This window comes from Furipterus horrens, unplaced genomic scaffold (genome assembly GCF_987537825.1).
Source record: "Furipterus horrens unplaced genomic scaffold, mFurHor1.1.pri manual_scaffold_10, whole genome shotgun sequence".
In the NCBI taxonomy this organism is placed as follows: domain Eukaryota; kingdom Metazoa; phylum Chordata; class Mammalia; order Chiroptera; family Furipteridae; genus Furipterus; species Furipterus horrens.
In genome coordinates, this window is record NW_028327180.1 from 69,297,510 (window position 1) to 69,317,857 (window position 20,348).

Here is a 20,348-nt window from a genome sequence, read left to right on the forward strand (position 1 = left end):
AGCCAGATATAATAATAGTAGTAGCTACAATGTATTGAGTGTTTACCATGAGCAAAGCACTGCACTGTTTTATGAGCATTGAACTTTCGCAATAATCCTCTGAATGAGAGACTGTTATTTCCACATGTCCTTTTTACAGATGAGGGACATGGAGGTTAGGTCACATGCACTGGGTCATCAGCCACTAAGTGGCAGAGCTGGAATTTCAGGTGGTCTGACCTCAGAGCTGACCCTCCAAACTGCCCTGCACTTTGACCCCTCAATCTAGAGGACAGAATCCTTTCCCCAGAAAAACCTGGGTGGGGAGGCAAGGCAAATGCATGACTCGTCTCTCCATAAGCATTGGGTGTATCTGTGACTTTGAAGTAGACCCTTGTCAGAACATAGAGAAGATGTCCTTGTCTCCATGACACTTAACTGTGACATTTGCTTCACTGTTGCTCTTGGAACCAACTGGGGATCTTCAGAGATTTGGGAGCCATTTTCTCCCCACCATTCTGGGTAGAATTTCCAACCAGTCTATTACTTTTCTGAGCCTGTTCTTGCCCTCTCTCTGGTATGCCAAATTCAAAGACAGAGACAATGAGAAAGTAGGAATTTGTGGCCGCCATAAATCTACACGTACCGCATATAAACCTAAGGCAGGCACAGAATTGAAAACTGAAATAGCTCTGCAGAGGCTGCATTGAAATACCAGAAAAAATAGAGGCTGCATCTGCAGATTGTGCGGACTAAGTGCATCGGAGGCACAAATCTTTTGTGGATCAAATCTATTGTAGGATTGGGCTTGGATACAGCTAGGCTCTTTGTGCTAAATTAAGGCTCTTAGTTTGACCAACAAGGCCAGGAAAATGTCATTCAGGCGTCTCTGATCAGGGGTTAATACAGAGTTCTGGGGAGAAGAACTTGAACTGCAAAGCTTTATTTCTTAAAGGTACATGCACTACTTAAAGCCCAGTTGTGTGTGAAGCCCTGCGGCACGCTAATTAAAGACTCCTCCAGCTCTCCGAGGGGACCAGTTGTTCCCCTTGATCATCCCACCCCTGTCTGTGATTTCTTATTGTCTCCTCACTCTGCTGTAGATTTTCGTCTCTTGCTGAAGGACCTCTTTGGTTGTAACCTGTTAAGCAGAAAGAAGCCTTGTGGTTTTTTGAATCCCTTTTACTGCCTGGGATTTGACCCCTTATTCTTTGCTTAGTGTTCTGCCTTAGATTCTAGCTAAACTGTTTTTCTATTTTTCTCTGAATTTCTTCAGTAAAGGAACATGGTGGCTTTTGGGGAGTTAACTCCTTTCATACTGACACACAGTTTCAGAAGAATTTAAAGGCTGTAATTAAAAATTTTCTTGATCAATGGCCTTTGGTGGGGATGTAGCTTTTGTTACTTTTAAAGATGTTAACACTTGTTCAAGACCACTGGTTTTTCTATTCTCTGTACTTTTTGATATGTTAGAAATATTTCATAATTAAAAACACTGCTGCACTCCTCCCCCAACTGGGGATCTTTGGAGATTTGGGAGCCATTTCTCCCCGCCATTTAAAATGTATTTAAAATTTAATATTTGACTAGGTACTACTTGTACATAAATGTTGTAGGTTATATTTCCAGGAGTGCCATGTATGTTCTTTTGTACCAGGTCTCTTCGAAACCAGCAGAATGCTCTGTGCTGATCAGCTCCGTGACCTTGGGCAAGCCATTTAATGTTTTGAATCTCACTTTCCTCATCTGTAAAACGAGGACAGTATTGCAACCTACTACGGAGAGTACTTGTGAGGAATAAATGAGTCATATGTTGCAAACACTTAGGGCAGGACTTGGCACAGAGTAAACAATCAGTTGTTTAAAAGGAAGAATGCAACGAAGTTATAAGCAAAAACTTATTTTTCCCATATGACATTGACATATATTTAGCGGTGATAATGAACCTGTCTTTGGAGCCGACCCAATCTGAATTTAAATCTCAGTGCCGTCCTGCATGGAGTGTATACAAATTTAACCTCTTTGTAGGTGAAACAATAGTACCTACCTTATGAATATGAGAATTAAAGGAAATAGTGTAAATAAGTGCTTAAAATACCTTGGCACACAATAAATACTCCATAAATGCTAATTATCTTTCCATTAGGACTCATATTGGCTTCTGGGCTTTCATATGTAAATTAAAACCCTCAGAATTACAGTATAGTACAACTTCATGCCTTGCTTTTATTTTTCAAGTAATATTTTATTACAAATGCCTTTCACAGTAACTACACAAACTTCAAAGCCATCATTTTAATGACTACATAATATTTCATTAAGTAGTTACATAATAATTGATTTGACCATTCTTTTACTATTGAATGTTGAAGTTATTTACAAGTTGTACTGTTATAAATGAGACCATGTGAAACATCTCTATACATAGAGCCTCTGCTATGTTTCTGTCACTCCTCCAGAAAAGATTCCCTGAAGTACTCTCCTCGGTATCTCTTTTCATGATTCTTTGAATGTGTTCTTTATCTCCCTCACTGAACGATAGGCTTCTGTGTGGGGCTTACCACTTTATCTTCAATACCTAGCACATAGTTAGTGCTCAGTAAATATTTATTGAATTAGTGAACAAATGTTCATAGTGTATTAGTGTCCAAAAATGATGACTTCTTCATATTTTCATTTTATTATCTTAATAAGTCTTTTCCTTTTTAAGATTTTATTTATTTATTTTTAGAGAGAGGTAAAGGGAGGGAGAAGGAGAAGGAGAGAAACATCCATGTACAAGACATGTATCACTTGGTTGCCTCTTGCACGCCTCCAACCAGGGACCTGGCCTGCAACCCAGGCATGTGCCCTGATTGAGAATTGAACAAGCCACCTTTTGGTTTGCAGGCCAGTACTCAATCCACTGAGCCACACCAGCCAGGGCATCTTAATAATAGCCTTAAAAGCAGAGAAACGTTTTGTTCATTGGGGAATTAGAAAAGGTAACCATAGCAGGAAATATTCACTGAGCACTTTCTGTGCCCCAGGCAACGTCTTCAGTACATTACATGTATTACGTCCTCCAATTTGCTCAACAGTTGTCTGGGTAAGTACTGTTATCACCATTTTATAGACCAGGAGGCGCAGAGAGGTGGGTTGACTTGCCCAAGATCAGAAAGGTGGGGAGTGATAGAACCCAGATTCAAATCAGGCAGTTGGGCCCTTAGTCTGAGCACCTGATGACCAGGCTACATCCCCTCACCCTCCCGCCCCTGCCCTGATTTTACTTTTCCAGCAGCGAATCTCTTTACACTTCAGCCTGACAAGTTACTTCCCAGGGAGCCTGAACTTGCTGACCAAATTCCAAACAAGATGTGAATCAGACTTGTCCCTCAGCCTGAAGGGTTGTGCATCAGCCTCAGAACAACAGCCAGAATTGCTTAGCACACTGGTTATTGAAAAGGAATCTTACCCTTGCATTTCAGCAAGAGGAGGATGTGTGAATGTATTTTTATAAGCCTTGGAGTTTTTATTGAAGAGAAGAATTTTATTAGATTGCTTAACATTCAAGGCAGTTGGTGGATTTAGAACATTGTCTGCGTGGTGTCATTAATCCACGTGGGAGTATTTGGACCAAGCAATACAAAGGATGTGATCCTAGGGATTACCTGGTGATGCTTCCCATTGAGTTAACAATGAAACGGTAGAGCAATTTTTAAAAAGTATCAGCTATGTTATTACAGCCATTTCTTCAATTTCTCTTTGAGATCATAGAAAATGTATACATTGGCCCCTGCCCCTAGTCCATGGCACAGAACTTGTAAAACCGTTGCAATATCCTAAGTGATAAGAGCACTAGAGCATCTCTTGTTTTAATGGTTGTCTTTAACCATGTCTCAGCACAGGGCTCCTAAAACCCTTGTGAATTCCCAAGTGATAAAGCGCCAGGAGTGTGTTTTGTTCCAAGGAGGTAACTTCTGGATGGCTCCTGGATCACACCCATCACCCACCCATCACCGGAAAGACCAAGTCATGATTAGAAACTCGGACTTTTCAGCCCCACCCCTCATCCTCCAGAGAGCAGCAAGGGGCTGGCGATACAACTGATAATTGATTGTGCCTCTGTGGGGAAGCCTCCATAAAGTCCTTTCAGTAGGAGGTTTGGAGAGCTTCCAGGTTGGTGAACACATACACACTGGGAGGGCGATGCACCTTGACTCCACAGAGACAGAAGTTTCCATGCTGGGGACCCTCCCGGACCCTACCGTATGCACCACTTCTTCTGGCTGTTCACCTGTATTCTTATTGTATCTTTTAATGATTGGGTAACTGTAAGTGTTTCCCTGAGTGCTGTGAGCTGCTCTAGCAAATTAGTTGAATCCAAGGATGGGGCTGTTGGAACCTCCAACCTACACCCAGTTGGTCTGAAGCACAGGTGATACCTGGGCTTGTGACTAGTGTCTGAAGTGTGTGTGAGTGTGTGTGTCTTGTAGGACTGAGCCCTTACCCTGTGGGATCTATGTTACCTCTGGGTGGATAGTATCAGGATCGCGTTAGATTGTCGAACAGCAGCTGATGTCAGACACTTGCTTCTTGTTGTGGGGAACACCTGGGTGTTAATCTGGATTCTGCACTTACTAGCTGGGTGCCTTTGATCAGGTTTCTTAGTCTACCTGAGTCTCATTTCCTTCCCGTCACGGACCTCACAGGTTGGCTGTGGGATTAAGTAAGTCGGGGCACATGGTGCGCCAGCACAGCCTCGTAGAGGCCCCGCCTCTCAGTACTGAGTTCTTTCCCGGGCCTGAGACTCTCATTCTGTCTCTGTTGCTGATGACCTCAGTGACCAAGGGGAAGCTGCCCTTCCCTGCAGGGCTCAGGGTCGTCGCACGGAAGTATTAGTTACCCTCAGAGGCTAGGTAAAGAACAGGTCAGATGAGCCGTGTGAAATATCAACAAGCACAAGGCCAGCCCTGCTGACATTCCCTCTTAGTCATGATCGCCAACTGCATGGGGTGCCTTGTTGTGCAGTCCCATAGTGAGGGGCCCCTGGTCAGATCTAGGCCCGTCCGGGAATCAGTAGCCACATTCGGGCCACAGGGAGAATAGGAAGTCATGGGTAACCAAAGTCAGTCTTGTGCCAGTAGCTTTCTGTTGCCTCATTGAGTCCTCAGAGCCACCCTGCCAAGTCCTCACTGTGGAAAGAGTTGAAGAAATCCAGGTTTAAATTCCAGTTTGGCCACTTACTAGCTATATGACCTTTTGCAAGTTATATCTGAGGCTCAGTTTCCTTATTTGGAAATGATGAGAGTAAAAGTATCTTAACCTCCTAGGACTGTTGAGAAAATTAAATGAGATAATGCAGGTAAAGCCCCTGGCATGTGGTAATCCCTTGGTAAATTATCATTAACCTCAATGTTGTTGAGCTTTGGTGGAGATGGTTTTTTGACTGAAACAGAGTTTTGAAAAATTATACTTTGTTCAAAGGAAACACCTAATTTGAAGACACTGGACTGGCCCTACATGTAAAGAAGATTATAGAAATTAATGAATCTGGGGGAAGGAGACGGGTAGAGATAAAAGATAAAAGGAGAATTATCAGGACATCTATTTGTTTTTATCTGAATGTTAGTTGGATTTATTCTGTTATAGACAATTCATTGATGAAATGTACAAGCAAGTTGCTAATCATTTTATCTCTCAGAATAGGGAAGAAAACAAGGAAAAATGACTGAGTTTAAATTTGATGAGTAGTGAAGAAATAGCTGATAAAGGGAATTGATAGGAACCCTATTGTTCTTGAGTTTGTCAGTCAGGAGTACAAGAGTTGGTCCTGGGTCATTTTGGTGCCAGGCACGGAGGCAGTCCTGCTTCAGTGGAAGGAAGGTTCTGCTATAATTAGGGGTGACACAGGTGGAATGAGGAGTAGAGAGCTTCCCATCAGTGGGGGTTGCTAAGCAGGTAAGAGATGATCAGTAAAATGTCATAGGTGGAATGTGGCATGGGGTGGTAGGCTGGCCTTGATTAGTGGTGAAAAAGCCATATTTTGCATGAAGTCCAAGTTAGGAACAATAAAATTATATAGAGGTCATATTTTTAAGTAACAAAAATGACAAGTAGACTAATTTAGTCACATTGGGGGTGGAGGAAGTAACCACATAAAAAAGAAAAACACCAACAACTAAATACCTTTTAGCCACTAAAATGTTCATGTCAGGACAGGGTTTATTTGAAATTGGCAACATGGAAATGGCTTTGTAATCTTTCATTCTGATATTTGATCCCAGAACACCTCTCTAAATCAGATGGGCCACTTTTAATCCTTTGCTGAGAGTTTTCTGTTGGGACTAAATAATATAATGCCCTCTCCAATTTTTAGATTTTATTATTTTGGGATATATTCTTTTCCATTACAAATTGAGATTAAATATTCTTTGGGAGTGAGGAAGCTTTATAATGTCAAGCAAAGACATCTGAATTATTGTATCAATTTAATGTTCTGCAGTTATACCTAAAGATTTTGGGTTACTTATCAAAATAAAAATGAATCTTACTCAAGACTTTATTAGCCACTATGGGAAAATTATATTGAAGTCATACATTCTATCAGGATATTCCTACTTGAAAGGCATTGTGTTTAAAATAATTTGTAGACGTGATTAAATATTGATTCATATATTCAGAATCATGCCGTTTACTTCGGCAGGAAGACTAAAATCTGATTTATTGTCAGGTTTTTTCAACAGAGTCAGGGAAGGGAGGAAAAGCTCTTGCTATGTACTCAACATTATAACAGGTGTTCACATACACAATCTCATTGAAAACTCCCGCCCCCAGTGTTGGACTGTCCTGGATCCTGGACTCTCAGTCCTGAGCGCATCAGGTCAAGTCAAAGCTCTGCTTCTGAGCGATGGTGTGATTTTGATCTGGATGCTTAATTTCTCTGAGCCTCTTTTCTCATCCAACAAAAGGTAATAAACCACCAAGGCAGATAGGAAGTTAAAATAAGCCAGTGCAGGTAAAGTGCCTGGCACAGTGCTTGTCACACAGTATGTGCCGGTGAAGTTTAACAATTTATTGTTGGGCGTTATCCCGGTTTCATAGTTGAGGAAGTACTGCAAAGAGTTGGACAGCATCGGATCAAAAGGTGCTTTATTGTGGCAGAAGATCTCTTCCTGGAGAACCTTTGAGTAGTGTTTTTCTTACCTTTTCATGTAAAAACTGGAAGCACATCCGCCCTCGCCCCACCTCCCTGGCCAGGTCTGTCCGTCTCTTACATTCTCCTGGGGAGAAGGGGTGACAGGCAGCACACAATATTGTAAAAGCAGGGTAATTATTTATGGCGAGGAATGCTGTAAAGGCAGTAAGACCGGGCTTTATGATCCAGACTAAGGCCCAGTTTGGTAATCAGGAGTCTCTGAGGAGGTGAGTTGAGGTCTGAATACGGCCTGGAGCTGGGGGCCACTGGAGGATGTGGGTGTGTTCCTGCTGGGAACAGAGGGAATGGTAACTGAGAGAAGAGGAACTGAGTCACAGACCCAGACAACAGTACGATGACTACCAGAGGGAAGGGGGGGGGGTGCAGGGAGGTGGGGGAGGGTTAAGGGGGGAGGGTAAGGGGGGAGAAGGACCTAAGTTAGTCCTGTGAGGAGAAGGCAGGTCTGTGTACCTGTAGGGTGGTTGGGGGAGAAGGGAGGGAGCTGCGGGTGAGGTGGGCTGGAAGCAGGCGGTTCAGAGCCTCGGAACCAGGATAAAGAGTGATCGATTGTCAGAGCAGTGGGTACTATTGGAGGGTGAAGCAGGGTACTGACCTGTTCTCATTCTACTCTGTATCCCTATGAAAGTGAAAAGATTTGAAGAAAGTTTTATGTAAACCAACTTAATAAAAAAATAAGAATCAATAGGGACATTTGGTTTTTAAAGTAAACTTGATGCAAATCCTTTGATCAAAAAGAGGGTGGTTTTATCATGCAAACTTCAGCATCTGAAATCATGCCACTTCCTAAGCTCCCCGGACTGATTTTTCAGGCCCCATTGTAAGTCCCACCTCACTGTCAGTTCTTTCCACATCACCCCCTCCCTTTTATCTGTCACCCTTTCATCCTCTCTTCTTCCCTAGTTTTGTTCTTTCATTCCCTATGGCAACCCTTGGTATCCTGATCTTTTCAACCACACTGTCAAGAATTCTAACTACTGGGCTGATTGCACTGTAATTCCCAAATTCAAATTTATCATCCTGGCATTCAAAAGCAGCCATTTGACTAGTTTTATAATCCATTAATTTTGAACACCTATTGTGTGCCGGATTCTGCATTAGTAAGGATTGAAATGTAAGTCAGTTCTGTTCCCTGCCTCTGAGCATTTTATCATCTAATGTGGTGCATCTGTAAGCTGATGATTGATTTGGTTGATTGATAGATTCACTCATTCAGTAGACATTTACTGCCTGCCTTTTATGTCCCAGACATTGCTCTTCTGGAGCATACAAGCCCCTTTCTAGTGGGATTAGATGATCATTAAAGAGATTTGAAGAACAACTCTTTATTTACTGTTTGCCAGAAGCTCGGTACTGTGATAACCAGATTACACATATTATTTCCATTTAAAGATGTGGCAATCGAAGATTAGAGAATTTAAGTCAAATTGCACAACCTTGGACTCAGCCCTAAACCTCTCTAATAGGGTCATTGCATAATCACAGTGCCATCGGGGGCAATGCAGTCCTGGGGTGTTTTCTGTGCTGTTGTCTCTTCCAGGAAAGAGCAGAGCTAAGGTGGGAGGAAGGGTGTGTGTAGGGTGGAGCAGGGGAGGGTGGAGAGGTTGGAAGTGTCTCATCTCCAGTCCCCTCCCTCACCCCTCAGGCAGGTGATTGCTTAACTACACAGCCACTGTTGGTCCCACCTCAGTGCCTTTTCTTAAGCCTCCCTCTGTCAGTCTTTCCCTTTGTCTCTGTATGTCACACTCATAACCAGACTCTGGGTCCAGCTCAAATCCCTCTTCTTCCAGTGGCTTCTGCAAGTCCTCCCTTCCCACAAGATTCGTCTCTACTTCCCTTCTCCCATTGAATTTGTTTCTTTTATACATGGTAGCCCCACTCAGAGGCTGTCTTGCATGTTGGCTATTTTGCATTCCTCTGTTTCTTCCCAAGGGACTAACCACCCTTTGAAGGGAGGCATCCTTGTTGCTCAAGGCATCGGTGCAGCCCCTTACGAGGACCCCAATCCTTTGCATGGTACTCCCTCCAAAGCCATTACCCACAAGAAAGCATTATATCCACTGCGTGTCTTTGACTCCCATCTTCACCATTGTGAGAATTAAGTGAGGAATTCTGTTTTGTTAAGAGAGCCTTCATAGGTGTGTCTTTTGAGAACTGCTTTAGAGCTTGGTAATTTCCATAAGGTCTAATATTACTCTCTTCAGAGCCTCTTAGGTAAATCAGAGCTTCTTAAGGAAACATCAGTTTGATAAAATAAATATACTATCTGGATCTCTCCGCTTTTAGTTCTAACTTATTGCCCCTCCTCTTGAGACAAGCTGTTCATTTTCTATAATACGCAGCCATCAGAGACTCACGGGGTAGGGAATTCGTAAAGCATTTCACATCTGGAAAATGCGGGGTCTCCTTTGTGGGGATGCATTTGGCCGCACTGCTCTGGCACTGGGAAAATGACACTGACTGAGCTCACGGATGTGTCTGTTGGCAAGTACAGAAAGGTAGCCTTGTAATAGGGAAGACAGATCTCAGAGGGGAAAGAAATAATAAACTCAAGTTGGTTTATGGTTTGTCAGTCCAAAAAGCTTTTAAGCCAAATCTGTAAAGGTGTATCCACTTAATGTTTGTTCTGCATTTCAGGCCCCATTGTGTGATAAGTGCTGTAAATTTTGTCCCTTTAAGCCTGACATCCTGGGGGCTGAGTTTTAAGCGGTTAAACTTTATTTGAAAGGACTGTATTGATCGGGCTTTGATGTGGTCTTTCTTTACCAAACAGAGGTACTAAGTAATGGCTTGGTCTCCCTGGTAGGTTTTTTTTTTTTTTAATTTCACTTTATAGGTCTCTCTCTCTGCCCCCATTTTCTGCTTTCTATTTCCAACTGTTCTGCTTAAAAAGGCTAAAGTGTTTTGAGAGGGGGGAAAAAGGAAAGAAAAATCATCTGTCACTTTGCTAACATAATTGATTCAATAAATAACATCTTTCAGTTCCCAAGGCAAAACTCAACGTCTTCACGTATGTCAATTAGTGTTCAGCTCAGTAAGTGGTGGGTTCCTCACTGAGACAGACAGATGGGGAGAGTTCACAGAGGTTTCCTAAGGAAGGGGGGTGCGTCTCTGGCTTTAAAGACATACCATCTTCATTTAGGTGCGCACACTGTAAAAAGAAGCTTGGAACAGCATTAACATGGCAGTTTCTAATCTTCCCGAAAATGGAAGGAAGACATTTAATTATTGTGCAGGGGTTTGTTGAAATAACCAGGAAAAAACGAACCAAAAAAAAAAAAAAAGAAAGAAAGAAACTGGGGAAGGAAATCCACTAGACTATAAGCTAGATGAGGGCAGGGACTTGTTTGTTCACCATTTATTGCCAGTGCACATAGTAGGTGCACTATAAATATTTGTTAGCTGCATCTATTGTTGAATGAATGAGAGAAGAAGTGAGAACAATTCTGGCCTTAGGTTAAATTTCATTCCACTGGTTGTTTTACCTCCTAACCCTCTCCTTTCCCCCTAATTCTTTAAAAGGAAGCAGCTCTAAAGTACAGGATAGCAGTATATACTCTATCGTGAGACATGTTTAAGGAGAACTATTTCATCAGCTCCCCTGACTGGCAGAGTTGGAAGGGATCTTGGAAATGATGTCAGGCTGCCATTGACAAATTCTAGTAGCTGGGCCAGTTGTGCTTCAGGACCACATGAGGCATCTTATCAGTCTGCAGATTTCAGGCTCCTCCACTGGGGGCTGTGATTGAGTCGCTCTGGGAAGCGGTATTTGCTTTTGCGGGTTCCTAGGAATTTCCGCGAGCAGCTGGGCGTGGAAAGCACTGTCCGGGCAGCCTTGCAGTCCCCTGCACTCTGGTCTAAGTTACTTCCTGAGAAAAGTGACTAGTGCACGGTACCCAGGACAATGACTGGCAGAACTCTGACCCTGGTCTCCTGACAGTGCACCTGGTCCTACAGTTTGCCTTTTTGGTCCACCTAGTGCTCCATGTTCCTTGGCATTCTGTCAAGATCTTTTTTATTTTTAATTCTCACCCAAGGATGTGTTTATTGATTTTTTTAGAGAGAGAGAGAAAGTGGGGGGAGAGAGAGAGAAACAGATGTGAGAGAGAAACATCAATTCGTTGCCTTCCGTAGGTCCCTGAATGGGGATTGAACCTGAAACTCGGATATGTGCCCTGACTGGGGATCGAACCTGTAGCCTTTTGGTGTATGGGATGATGCTCCAATCAACTGAGCCACCTGGCCAGGGCCTGTCAGGTCTTTTAATTAATACTTCTTCCTTCCAAGGCTGTGGCAATATTTGTGATAATGGCCAGCCAGGATCTGAATGACCTTCTGAAACCTTTAAGGAAATGTTACATTTTTCCAGTGTACCTTGGTCTTAATTACAGGGGTGGGCAAGAGTAGGTTTACAGTTGTAATGCAAATAATTAATAAATAATAATAGAAGAATAAACTGTGTTTTGCATACTCCTAACTGCAAACCTACTCTTGCCCACCCTGTATATTTTATCATCTTCTCTTTGAGATGCATCCCCTCAGTGGCTCAGAATAAACCCCCCAAAGAAAGTCCCTTCCTTTTCCTTGTTGGCCCGCGCAGCACCACACAATCATGAAAATCATCTGGGTGCCTGTTACCTGAGTGCCGTGAATTCAAAGTTCCTGTGAGGGGTCTGGGAACCCATCCTATTGTACGTTAGCTTTGACCATTGGTGTTCTCTCAATTAGTTTCCAGTCCCTGAGTACGTGTGTCCCAGGCCCCCGAATCCAGCCTTGATCTTCTTAAGACCCTAGTTCATATTTACATCACATCCCTGCCTTTTCCTCTGCCGGTTTATTCTCTGGTCTTCAGAACTCATCCTCAAAGGAAGAAAGAGGGCCTATCTGCTCTCCTGTTCCTCCAGAGTGGAATTGACAGGCCAGGGTGGGGGTAGGTGGTTTGGAACGGACAGCAGCGGAGCAAGCGTGAGAAGGTTAAGGGGTGGCCCCTGAAGCAGAATAGCATGCCTGTGTTCTTTCCCTGCTTTGTTACTTAGTAGCTGCATAACTTTGGGCAAATTAGTTAAACCTCTATGAGTTTCTGTTGCTTCATCAGTAAGATGAGGAGTAAGCATAGTACTTGTTCAAGGTTTTGTGCATATTAAACAGGGTGTTCCAGGTCAGCTGTCAGGACACACTGAGAGAGGGAGGTGTGGGTGCAGAGGGTTACCGAAGAGGACGCTCAGGGATGACCCCTGTGAGGGAGTGAGGACAGCAGGACTAGGCCGCCGGTGACGTGGAACTGTGATGCAGTTGCGGTGAAGGTCTCAGCCTATCCCATGGGCAGCTGGAGATGGGATGCCCCCAGAGTGGTTCTGAACTGATGGGAGGGGGCCAGGCCTTCAGACCCCTATATCCACCAGTCACTGGATGTGGGTTGCCCCCGGAAAGGGGACGTAATCTCAGGTAAGGTGGTTCCTTTGGCTCAGAGGCTGGTTGTGTGCCATTAGCCACCGATAGTGCTGGCAGGTGGCGAAAGGGGTTCCTGTGTCCCAAAGGGGATCTCATCGGTGCACCCAGAACCTACTACCCAGGCGCATGTGCACAAAACCTGGGCAGTGAACATAGCACATTTGTAAGTGTTCCATTAATACTGACTATTACCATTATTATTCCAGCTCTGACAGTGCCACTTAGTAGCTGGGCCACTTTCAAGAAGTTGCTTAACTTCTCTTGGACTGTCTTCTTATATTTAACATAGAGATCCTAACCTCCATATTTCCCCAAGTAGTTCTGGGCACACGTGGAGATAATGTGAAATTGATGGATAGAATATTAGAAAATTTTATGGTGTCACTATGAGCCTACTTTTGTGAAATGAATATATGGCCATGACTTGGATTCCTTGAAGAGGAAGTGTTGAGATAAATGTAAAAGCACTTGTCTGTGAATATGGCATTTTGATTTTCCTGTCTTCTCTCCATAGGGAATTAGAATAATGGAGATGCTGCTGAAGGAGCAGTGTGGTGCCCCCTCAGCTGAATAAAGAGCCATCAGTGAGTACCAAAGGTCCAACCAGGATTGTTTACTCAGGTCATGTGTTCATGCTCGTATGCCTGGTGCTGTGCATCTGCCTCCCTGGGCTGTCCATGCCATACATTCCCCTGTTGTATGCACAGGTGTTTCATTATCTGTTCTATACCTTTATTTACTTGGTCTTTGGTTTTCAGAATGTACTGGGTACAACGGCAGTCAAATTGCTTAAACCACTCAGTACAATATGATATGATTACAACCCTCCAAGAAGCATGGATTTGTAGAAACTGCAGCTCAGGATAAACAGAAGCTTTAGTTTTATTGTTCTGAGAACAACAAAAGGAGGGGTTTAGAGCTGCGCAAAGGGGCATGTTGACTGGCCAGTGCAATAAATATGTCTTATCAGTTATATATACTTTCATCAACTGGGGATGGCTGTCTGAAATGCTAGGGCAAATAATGTAGGATTAACAGGTAGCAGGGGGATTTCAGAATTACTTACTTTTTTTCCTTGAATGTTTATTGTCACATCAAGGAGAATGGTCTTCATAGTGTAAAGGGTGGGACAAATTTATTTAACAGAGAATCAAAGCTTAAAATAAGTGAGTATGGTGGATTTGCCTCTTATGAAATTTATTGGACTTTTATTTTAACATCTGAGAGAAGGTAAGGCCTTTAAGTAGAGCAAACGTTATCTTGGGTAGTTCAGAATTACCTCAGATTTCCTTATGTTTACTTAAAACTGTAGTACATATGGTTTTTGCATAAGCAACCTGGTACTCTAATTGTGATATGTGATAAAGTTTGAGGAGAATTAACCAAAGAAGCAAAAGGAGCATTTATGTGCAAGCACCTCAGAATTCCAAGCATGCTGGTCATACCTGTGAATGAGAATTTGAGAGTTATAAAGTGTTCCTGCTTGTTTGCAGGTTTAACTCCATTCTAACTCATGTTAAGCCTCTGTATACTTAACACATACTAATAGATTGATTTATTACTGGAAAGGGGAAACAAGATAATTTCATTTAGCACAGGCATGGCACATAGCAGGTGTTCAGCCAATGTTGGAATGGAATCTAGATGTTGTGGGCCCCTACATCTGCTGTGTGGAGAAGGTCTCCGCCACGTCTCCCCATCTCTCCAGGCTGCTGTTTGGGAAGGCTCACTAAGTCCCTCCAGTGTGTAGAGTTCGTGCCCTTGGGCACAGGTTCCATCTTGCCCTGGCGCGTGGGATCTTCGGAAGTCAGCTCTGTGTTAAATGAGAAAATGAGGACGCCACTTACCCGGGAAGAGTATATTTTGGTTTTTAGACTTTAAAGTAGTGATTTTGAAACTTTAGTGAGCGTCAGAGTCATCTGAAAGAATCTGTTAAACATAGACTGGTGGGTACCACTCCACCGAGTTTCTGGTTCACTGGGTCTGGGTGGAGTGTGAGAATTCATTTCCAACCAGTCCCTGGGCAGTGCTGCGGCTGCGGCCGGTCCAGGGCCCGCAGTCGGAGAACTCCCGCTTTAAATGAGTTTTCATCTCTGAATGGAGACAGTTTGAAAGCTGTTAGCTGGAGTTTGAAATGTTGTCATGTATTCTGTCGATTTCAGATTACTTGGAGAAATGATTTTGTGTGACTTTCCCCTGATACTGGTATGGCGGCCTCTTCGTGCCCCCTTTCCCCCTGTTTGAATGTTGACAGGCTCCACACCGGAGCAAAGACAACTGAAAAGAAAGGAGACCAGAGAATCACCAACTTGTGGTTTTGATTTCAAGTATTGTCAGTGAAAATGAGGACATTAAGCATTGCCTACCGTCTTAAACTACTCATGCTCTTTGTTTTTTTTGTTTTTTTTTTAGTTTGTTTTGAGAGCTGAGCCATGAACTCAGGGCTTTATATTGTTTCTAAAAAGTAATATATTCTCCTTTCCTAAGTGAAGTGGTTGATATCTGGATACTACCAGGAGTTCAGTGCAGGGCATGTGCATGTAATGCAATGGAGTTCCTGAAGGATTTACATAATTCAAACTCTCATTATTTATGACAACTTTTCTCAGAGGAGCAGTTCTAAAGTAATAGGTATATACCACTACCACACAAATCTACCTTTATGACAAGTTAGAGGCTATTGCCGAACCTTTAAACTTTCAGCTTCATTGAGGTATTATCTCAGTACAATTAAATTGACCCATTTTAGGTGTAGAGTTAGGTGAGTTTTGACAGATAGATACAGTTATACAAGCATCACCAATCACATGATATGGGACATTTTGAGGCTCTGATGCTTCTGCAGTGTTATTACCTTCTTAGTGCTTCCCGTTTTTAACCACCCTTTTCTTGATTATTTTTACAAAGATTTTGCAAACTTCAAATGTGTCTGTTTTAATGGAACTTTTTATTTTTTCAAAATTAACTCTACAGAAAAAGGGAGAGTGGTGTGAGTGGGAGAACTGATTTTATGAGCAGTAAAATGCCACAAAAAAAGGAAAGGTCAAAGGAATGAGTTACAGAGCAGGGATCAGCCAACTAGAGCACACAGGCCACATCCAGCCTGCTGGCCACTTCTGCAAATAAAGTTTTATTGGAATGCAGCTATGCTCCCAGTTGTGTTTTAGCTCCAACAACAGAGTGAATTGCTATGATAGACATCTTACAGACTGCAAAGCCTAAAATATTTGCTCTCTGGTCCTTTAAGAAAAAGTCTTCTGTCCACTGGGTTAGCCCATGCCCTCTCCTAAACTAACATCAGGGCACTTTGCGGTGGTGGCTTGGCCTCTTTTTATGCAGCATTTGATCACATCTTACCTCTGTGCCAGAGTTAATAGTGTGACAGTTTATGTTCTGTGCATTAGCTCCATCATCACCACTTGGATAATGTGATTTTAAGGCATAGCCAAGCATTAAAATGAACACAACAATGAAGGCAACATACCAGCAATAGTGATCATTAAAATTGCTCAAGACATTCCGGTGCACATGCACAGGGGCACAGAAATACAGCCATCCCATGGGACAGATAACACAGCGGTGTGATGGGGCATTTGTGTAGGTGCTGTGGGCAAGGCACCCGATTTGCTGGCTTTGGACTTGTGCAGTTTTTGCTTTTTAATAAAAACATTCTGTGGGTTTTGCACAGATGTGCATAAGGAGACATTATTTACTATTTCTGTGTAATACCACATTTCAAATTTGCATAATTTATCAGCCAGTTTCTGTTTCGTTTCTTCATGTATTTTGTTCTTATATTCCCCATGTGAGTGAAGTCATATGGTATTTGTCTTTCTTTCCAAAACTTTTACATCATTTACATTCACATAGAATGTGACTTTGTTGTGTATGGAACCTTGCCCTGAAGTTGCTCCCCAGAACCAACCCACTGACCTGTGTATCCGAGTGGACACTTGACAATTAGAAAGCTTCTAGCAGGTGATTTTTGTCACGAGCCAAGCTGGAGGTTCATAAATCTCACTAAGCAATTTGCTTGTGGTGCTGCTACTGACACATCCATTGGATAGATTTTTGATTTCCTGTCATTTTTGAATAAAACAAATAGCCCTGACATGTGTTTGTTCTTGCCACCGGCTTTTGGGAGACCGGGTGTGGTATAGTTTGCTAACATAGCAGAGTTCTTTCACATCGGAATGATTAAGACCTCAGTTTCAGCTCTATCTTCGCTCCCCTTTGAACCAGCTCCTTTAGGTAGTTGGACTTAATAAAATGAGGTGCTTGCTTTGTTCCAAGATCATTAGGAGGCAGAAATGCAATTTCTTCAAGAACTATCCATAGTAATAGAACTCAAGTGACCCTTAAGAGCTGCTGCAGAAACGAGACCGAACAAGTATTGACTGGTGAGCCGTGTTTACGAGGTGATCAAATCTGCTTGCTTTCTCTTGCAGGGCAGCTGTGTCGTGTCTACTTCTGCTAGAGAATCTCTTCTCGGACACAACACATCAATGACAGTTTTCTAAAAACAGGCTTAAGGATGCGGCATCTGTCAGCAGCTTACAGAAGAGGAGACCTTCCTGCCAGGATGTGAAATGACACTCCCCTGTGAGCCAGCCTCAAATAGCCACACTCATGGATATGAGTCCTTCTAGCTGGACTTTTATGGCACAGACTCTATGATTTTACAAATAAAGGGAAAACCCATAGAAGGTGATGTTGCTCTTCTTCAGTCCTGCTGATTGCCTGGTGACGGTGTCCAGGCAGCCAAGGACAGGCCTGGAGACAGGTGCTTGTGCCTTTATGTTATTTGCCTCATTGCTCGTAGGATTCATGAGAAGATTCTGAGACAGATAAAGGAATTGAACCTGGCACCTGAATCCCAGGTGGCCTGGAATAGACAGGACTGTGCCAGACCTGAATTCAAGGGAAGCCACTTTTGTCGTAATGTTGAAGATTCTCAGCAATCAGGAGCATTTGATTTAGACCCACAAGTACTGCATAACTGCCATCAGCATAGCTTTTGTAATGTAACATGTGAGTTGTGCTTGGTCTGCTGGAAGAACATCAGTTGGAGAAGGGCAAGGTTATATATGCATAATCTTGGCTCCTACCAACTCATTCTGAGACATGGAGCAGATCCAAACCTCTTCATTTTCACTGGGAAAGTGGGGCTAATTGGGCATAGATCTTACTACCTGTGGGGTGTGATGATTAAACAAGGTATTTAGTGTGAAAAGCACAGGTTTGAAGGTCAAACAGACAGTCCAAGGTTTGAATCCAAGCGCTTCCGCTCACTAGCTCAGTAGACCATAATTTGAAATATTTATGAAGCTCATTTCTTAAAAAAAATGTGTAAAGCGGGGTGAAAGAATTAATTGTGAGATTGTTGGACCAATTTTGGATCATATATATATGAAGTGCCTAGCATTCCTGGTACATAGTAGAAGTCTAGTAAATAGAAGACATTCTTGTTATGTGAAACCATTTTGAAAATGTACTTTTCAAATGTAATGTAAGGTAGTAGTACTGTTTGAAAATTAGATGACAGTAGTTTGCATTTTCCATAATCAGAAGCCAAACCATAAGTGCACATTACCGAACGGAAAGCTTAAAGAGAGGCAAACATTTGGAATCCATCTTAAGCTAAAAATTGGGCCATTAATGGAAAGTCTTGGGGAAATTGATTTTTTTAATATTTGAAATATTTTTCACTTAGTGTATTGATGAATTTCAAAGTAATTGTATTTTTTTTAATACAAATCTGCCACTGTGAGCCTCTTCTTATTGTATTTGAATACTTTGTGCTGCCCGAGTTTTGTGTCTTGGAATAATTTCTTTTTATTTCTTTAGTGTTTTATTCTTCAATTGTGTTGGAGGGAAAATGAATGGTAGAAACCAGAACACACTTTGACCTCCTTTTCCAATTTGTAAATGGCATTTTGTAGGCTTTTGGAATAATTGCCCACTTCCAAAAATAAGAGGCGACGTGAGTTATCACAGAGGTGAGAGGCAAGAGACTTGTATTCAAGATTGACATTGGAATAAACTTAACCCTTCACACTCAACAACCTGCATCCTGCACAGGCAGGAGTTCTCAGCCTTGGCTGTGCATTAGAACCACCTGGGGAGCTTGGTGCAACCCGGACAGCCCGCTTACACCCCAGACCAGTAAATCGGAATCTCTGGGTGGAACCCAATTATCTGTACTTTTTAAAGCTCCCTAGGTGATTCCACTGAGCAGCTAACGAGAACGCTGCAATGAATTCTAGCTCATTTGCAGACATTATCTGATTTCTTTCTTAATACCTCTGAGGTAGGAAAGGATCTGTGTAGTAAGGATTTTTGTTAAAAATAGAAATAGTGAAGCACAGAGAGGCTGATTTTTGCCTGAATTCCTTGAAGCTGGGGTGGCTGGTGCAAATGCCTGCAGGGGTCTGGAGGGTGATCTGATGAGGGGAGCCGGCCGGTGGCCTTTGGAGGGACCACCCAGAGTGTGCGCCTGGCAAAACGGGGCAGCAGCTGTGTGGCTCCAGCAGTGTTGCCATATGGCTGGTTTTCCCAGAAAGAGAGAGAATCAAAAAAAAGAAAAAAAAGGAAAGAAAGAAATCTCCTGATTTTTATATGTTGGTGACAAATTCAGAATGTTTAAAAACATTGTGCTTGCCAAGCAAAACATGTTTGGTAGTAGTTTCCAGCCTCTCTCCAAGAGTGTTAAGGACTAGACTAAACATCCCAGCCAATATTTAATAGATTTGCATTTTCCTTTTCCAGATGTAAATCGCCTTCCGCAGCTCCTCCAAGCCTGCTTTTTTAGGTGTTTTCTTCCCATTTCCCTGTGACCCTCTGGACTTGTATCAGACACTTTCCCTCATTCCCCTTTTGTCCTCGAGCAATCTACTGCTTCAGGTTTCACATCTATGGTGTAGGAATCTTATGCTTCTTAAAAAATTAATTGGGGCTGGTTAGAGATCATTTTTATTGTATGTCAGAATCCTTTTCCTGTGATGAAACATTTAGAAGCCCACATTTAACTTTATTAATTTTAAAAAATCTGTAGTCTAGTGTAAGAAATTCCAAAAGCAGGAGTAGCCTTATGAGGCACATGAGGAACATGGATGGGAGAGGGTTAATTCACAGACCTGGTCAGTCTCCCCCCCGACTGGGTCCCACCCTTTAAGGTGATGGTTCAAGGTGATGGTTTGCTCCAGTGAGTCCTAGACTTGTGCTTGTACCAGAATCCTTGGGGAGGGGTGCAAAAGTGCCGTTGTCCAGGCATGATTCTGATTCATGCCATTGCAGCTGGGGCCTGGGAATCTGCGTTTTCAAGCCAGTTCCCCAGGAGAGTGGGTGCTGCTGCTCCACAGACCGGATTTCGAGGAACACTGATTTAACAGAGGTGTTTTGGCCTCTGCGTCTTCTATCATTGAAGACAGTTTTGCAGACTGTTGGGCCCACTGATCAATACAGTGGATCACTCAGGACCCTATATAAAGATCTTACACAGAGGGAAGCTGAGTTAAGCTCTATCCCTGCATGGTAGGGGTGCTTTTATCATGAAGGAGCTTTTATGGTTTCGATCATAGGTGGATAAAACCAAAACGGTGCTATATTTTATATTGGTTTCATGTAAGTAGTGTGTGTAGTAAGATCTCATTTATCAGACTCTGGTGTGCATGGGATGGACAACTCACGGTTATTCCTTATACATGCACATCTCTTGGGCTTC

General features: G+C 42.8%; 1 protein-coding gene across 1 annotated transcript in view; it reads left to right on the top strand.

Moving 5' to 3' along the window:
* The window catches only part of PRELID2 (PRELI domain containing 2), a 58,347-nt gene extending 40,790 nt beyond the window's left edge, over window positions 1-17,557 (top strand). Inside the window, exons 6-7 of the mRNA XM_090288078.1 lie at window positions 13,140-13,209; window positions 17,074-17,557. Coding sequence (XP_090144204.1) covers window positions 13,140-13,199 — 60 coding nt within the window. The 3' untranslated portion in view covers window positions 13,200-13,209; window positions 17,074-17,557. The remainder of the gene's footprint in view (window positions 1-13,139; window positions 13,210-17,073) is intronic.
* Window positions 17,558-20,348: the final 2,791 nt, after the last annotated feature.